The sequence below is a fragment of the Camelina sativa genome, chromosome 4 (genome assembly GCF_030686135.1).
Source record: "Camelina sativa cultivar CO46 ecotype springtype chromosome 4, ASM3068613v1".
In the NCBI taxonomy this organism is placed as follows: domain Eukaryota; kingdom Viridiplantae; phylum Streptophyta; class Magnoliopsida; order Brassicales; family Brassicaceae; genus Camelina; species Camelina sativa.
Window position 1 is genome coordinate 9,364,757 of NC_141883.1, and position 5,690 is coordinate 9,370,446.

The 5,690-nt window shown below is 35.0% G+C and overlaps 1 protein-coding gene across 1 annotated transcript; it reads left to right on the forward strand.

Moving 5' to 3' along the window:
• Nucleotides 1-2,554: 2,554 nt before the first annotated feature.
• Nucleotides 2,555-2,947, forward strand: LOC147945654 (uncharacterized). The gene has a single exon (XM_087509324.1). It carries the CDS (start codon nucleotides 2,555-2,557, stop codon nucleotides 2,945-2,947), a length of 393 nt encoding a protein of 130 aa, XP_087365450.1.
• Nucleotides 2,948-5,690: the final 2,743 nt, after the last annotated feature.

Here is a 5,690-nt window from a genome sequence, read left to right on the forward strand (position 1 = left end):
AAACAGAAGTCCGCCCATCACATCTTGTCACACCAAGTACCACCCCTTGATTCACGAGAGAGTGCTTCAGAGCCAGCTCGTGAATTCCACCTTCTGCAAGATAAGCTTGGAATCTCTTGATCCTTGTGTGATCTTTAGTTGGAGTGATTCCAATCTTATATCATCTGGTTTTGTTTAATTTGTTTTTTATAAAACAAAAATCATAAAAAAAAATGTTTTGCTTTCTTTGGGTTCATAAAATGATACAAGGCTCGGTGGTGAGACTCGTATGGGGATAGATATGGCGGTTTCAAAAGCTGGCGGTCGCTTCTCTCTTGTGAAGAAATGATGGTCGAAGATGAAGATCTGACAAGCTGGCGGTCGCTTCTCTCGTGTGGGATCAAATGAGGGGTGTGATGGCGGAATGAAGTGCACCATAGAGTTGCGATAAGACTCTGATACAACACAAATTCTATGCCTTGATGACTCACTCAAAAAGACATAAGAACAAACGTTTACTAAGTAAAGGAATCCACCTAACTTAGATAAACAAAAACAAAGCCTACGCTTCAAAGTGAGTAAACTCTCTCTTTTATTTTCCAAAAATCTTCTATATTTTTACAATGAAACAAATGAGCCTTTTTATAGCTCTTACATGGTATAATCTACATTAATTACAAATATGTCTAAATTAATTACAAATCAATCACCATAATGGAGGAATCATAATCAATGGTGATGATGAGGAATAAATGGTGGATCTAGGATTTCTACCAAGATATCTGCTTTATGTGATGACCGCATCATACTCTCAGCATATGTGATGACCGCATCATACTCTCCTTCTTGAAAATGTTTTGTCCTCAAAACTAGATCCAGAATTTACATTTTTTTTTGGTATTTTATTTAATCACAAAACACTGAAACAGAAACAAAAATACTTTTTTTTCTATTTAATTTTATTAACTCGACGAAAAGAAAACCTTTTTTATTAAAACAAATTTAAACAAAACCAAAAGCAAATCTTTTTTTTGTTATTTTTATAAAGTCAAATAAAAGAAAACTTTTTTTTATAATAAGTCGACTTAAACAAAATAAAAGCAATTTTTTTAATTTTTAAATCCAAAGAAAGCAAAACTTTTTTTTTTATGATTTTTGTTTTATGAACCCAAAGAAAGCAAAACATTTGTTTTTTCTGATTTTTGTTTTATAAAAAACAAATTAAACAAAACAAAAATATTTATATATATATATATATATATAAAACTGAATAAAAAGATAAAAAGGTAAGAGCTTTTAGCTCTGATACCAAATGATACAAGACTCGGTGGTGAGACTCGTATGGGGATAGATATGGCGGCTTCACAAGCTGGCGGTCGCTTCTCTCTTGTGAAGAAATGATGGTCGAAGATGAAGATCTGACAAGCTGGCGGTCGCTTCTCTCGTGTGGGATCAAATGAGGGGTGTGATGGCGGAATGAAGTGCACCACAGAGTTGTGATAAGACTCTGATACAACACAAGTTCTATGCCTTGATGACTCGCTCAAAAATACATAAGAACAAACGTTTACTAAGTAAAGGAATCCACCTAACTTAGATAAACAAAAACAAAGCCTAAGCTTCAAAGTGAGAAAACTCTCTCTTTTATTTTCCAAAAATCTTCTATATTTTTACAATGAAACAAATGAGCCTTTTTATAGCTCTTACATGGTATAATCTACATTAATTACAAATATGTCTAAATTAATTACAAATCAATCACCGTAATGGAGGAATCATAATCAATGGTGATGATGAGGAATAAATGGTGGATCTAGGATTTCTACCAAAATATCTGCTTTAGCAATCAATATTTCCTTGTTTGGCTCGTCAGAGAGTTGTTCATGAAGTCCATCATGAAATCCGTCTTGAAGTAGTTCAGCTCAGCATATGTGATGACCGCATCAATAAACATGGCTTGAAAGAAGGATAGGTTAAGGGTATTGGAAACTGATCTTAATGAAAGAATCAGCTACGTGGATCAACAAGAATGGTAAAAAGGGGAAAGATGATCCAAATATGTATATGGTATCCATGAGTTTAAAGCAATGCACAAATTGATAATTAAAAGTCAGTATTAGGTTCTTATAAGTAGGAAATGACATTGAATTACAACATGCTTCAATTTAGACCAAATGCAATGCAAGAATTCAAGGCTTGGTTCAACCTTATGCTTCTCGTGGTTGCGGGGCTGAAATTACTCATCTCCTATCTAGCGTTTGGAAGGTTCAGTGTCTACCAAAATTACAACATTTTATGTGGCAGGTAATGTCCGGATGCCTTTTGGTTTCGGCAAACTTGCACAAGCGTGGTCTGCCTTATGATTTGGGATGTGTACGGTGTGGTGCTGATGAGGGAACAGTGAATCACACTCTTTTTCTTTGCCCACCGGCTCGTTAGGGTTAGGCTTTATCTCAGGTACCGGTGGGAGCAAATTCCTTTCCAATGGGATCAGTGTATTCAAATTTGGATCATTTTTCGGTCCTAAGAATCCATGTTCTAATGTTTTGGCCTTTCCTTGGATCTTGTGGTACATATGGAAAGAAAGGAACGCAAGAGTTTCGAGAATGAAGTTGAGCGGCCTGAGGAGATTATTCGGGTGGCAGAAGGCGAGGCGACAACTTGGCAGCAGGCCCAGGAGGAAGGTGCGGATGAGGATCTCAATACCACTCAACCCGACTCTAACCCAAGGTTGAGGACCTCTGCAAGTCTTCTTTCTACTAGTTATTCAGGCTACCGTTGTTTTATTGATGGCTCTTGGAAGGCGGGTGACTCATTTGCAAGCGCAGGATGGATTTGTATCCAGCTTCAGGATCCGACGCCAACCATGTGGGCTAAGAATTTCCGGCAGAGTCTTTCTCCCTTGCATGCCGAAGTCGAAGCTTTCCTGTGGGCTATGCACTGTATGATCGGACATGGTTTTCGTTAAGTAGCTTTCTACACGGACTGTTCAGACTTGCTGAAGATGGTGTCTTCTCCTCATGACTGGTCGACATTTTTGACATACCTCGACGACATCAAGAGTGACAGGGAGGAATTTTATTCTCTTTTTATCTTTTGTTTTTAGAAATGCAAATGTAAATGCGGAAAATTTGGCATGCCAAGCGCGTACTTCTCCGCATAATGTCTTGTTTGTAAACATTATTCCATCCTATTGGCTCTTCTGAGCTAATCTTTTGTTGACAAAAAAAAAGTATTTTTGTTTTTTAATCTCTGTAATACTTTTTATATGCTATGTTGTAAAAAAATTATAACGAAAATGCCATTAAGAATTTAATGCCATCAAGGCAAAACGAAAAAACTTGAATTTTGCGAAATTTCAGATAAATGTGTAAAAAAAATTTCAGATTTTGCATAGTTTTTTTGCATAGTTTTTTTGGCAGATTTAATTTTAATTTACAAATTTGTTTTACACATTTTTATGCAACATATTTATTCTACAAATCTGTGACATATTTGTTTTCGCCACAGATTTGTTGTTACGTTGTGGCAGATGTATAGACTATAGACTGTAGCAGACTTTTTGTCTACCAACCACATACATATCTTACATACTTTTATGACGATACCACAAATTTTCTTTGTTGGACAGATTAGTTCTTGTGGACTTGATTTGTCCTATAGATTTATTTTCTAACCACAGACTTAATGTACAAACTTTTTATGTTAAGTAGCGACAAATTTATTTACCGTAACTATAGACTTATAATAAGTGTGGAAGTGGCTAAAGAGTTGTATTGAGTAAAGATAATTGCTAGATTGACTCGTAATAATCAGAGTTTTATTCAATGTTACACTAGACTTATTTTTGTCATAGACTTAATTTTAGTGACAACGGATTTGTTTGATATAATTGGTCGCAAACTTAATTCTTACTAAAGTAACTTTTTAGTGGTGGTAGACTTAATCCTAGAGACTTGTTAAGAACCTTTATCTGCAGATTTTTTGTTACAGACTTATTTCTAGTTATCGCAAATTTATATTCAGAAAATATTGGTGGCAGATTTGTTTATACAGATTTATCGTTGGTTTTGTCGCAGATTTATCGTCCAATTTCTTAGATTAAGGAATCTAAGCCGTCCAATTTAGGTTTCGACCCTTTCATCGTATTCATAAAAATTGGTCCATCGTTACCTCCTCTTGTTTTCGTTCCTTCTCTATCTTCTTCCACTCGTCTCAATTCCAGATTTCTGTTCGAATTCATCTTCTAATCATCTTCTCTTCAAACCCCTGTTCGAACTCATTTTCTTAATCAACTACTCTTTGTATATGGAGAAGATTATTCCTGTATGCGGAAAATGGATGTTTGAAGAGGAAGATGGTTGTTTGCTGTTGATAGCAAGAGATCATCTCGAATGTTATCAGCTGATGGTAACACGCGTTTGGAGGATTTCATTGAGATGGTTTATGAAGATTATGCTTTGGATATGAGATTTTCTGATGTTGAATTGAGCTACAAAATTCCTAAGAAGATTATGCAGAAATGACCTCAAGATACACCTCCAGTGTATGTTGCGAATTGTAGACAATTTCGAAAGTAGATAAAGTTTGACTTTGTGTGGAAGCGAAAGACAAAGCTTCAACTCATTCCAAATAAGAATTTAAGGGTGATTTTCTTGATAACAATAGAAAAGATGAAAGGGATGAAGGTAATTTGAAGAAGTCAAACGAAGATGATGATGAAGATGTCGATTTTTGCCTGTTTTCTCGTTTTAAGCATGTTTTAGGACAAAATGGGTATAAGTCTTGTCTAAACACTCCAAATTCAACCAGAACTCTTATAATTAATCAAAGCCATTGGATTGTAACATATTTTGACCCTAGAAACATTAACAAAGCTGTTTTCTGCTTCGAATCAATGTTTTCTCGGTTTTAGCCTATTTTGAGACAAAATGGGTATAAGTGATGTCTAAACACTCCAAATTCATCTCGAACTCTTACAATGAGTCAAATGCATTGGATTGTCACACATTTTGACACTAGAAACACAAACAAAGTTGTTTACTGCTTCGAATTATTGTTTTCTCGTTTTAAGCCTGTTTTGGGACAAAATGGGTATAAGTCTTGTCTAAAAACTCCAAATCCAACCCGAACTCTTATAATTAGTCAAATGCATTGGATTGTTAAATATTTTGACCGTAAAAACAGTAACCAAGTTGTTTACTACTTCGAATCAATGTTTTCTTGGTTTTAGCATGTTTTCTCGATTTAAGCCTGTTTTGTGATAAAATTGGTTTAACTGTTGTCTAAACACTCTAAATTCATCCCAAACTCTTATAATTAGTCAAATACATTGGATTGTCACACATTATAACCCTATAAAGAGTAACAAATCTGTTTACTGGTTCAAATCAATGTTTTCTCAGTTTTAGCTTCTTGCTGGACAAAATGGGTACTAAGTGTTGTTTAAACTCTCCAAAAACATCCCGACCTCTTACAATTTGTCAAATGCATTGGATAGTCACATATTTTCACCCTAGAAACACAAACAAATCTGTTTACTACTTCGAATCAACATTTTCTCGGATTTAGCCAATTTCGGGACAAAATAGGTATAAGTGTTCTCTAAACACTCCAAATTCATCCCGAACTCTTACAATTAGTCAAATGCGTTGGAATGTCACACATTTTGGCCCTAGAAACAAATAAAGCTCTGTACTTCTTCGAATTAA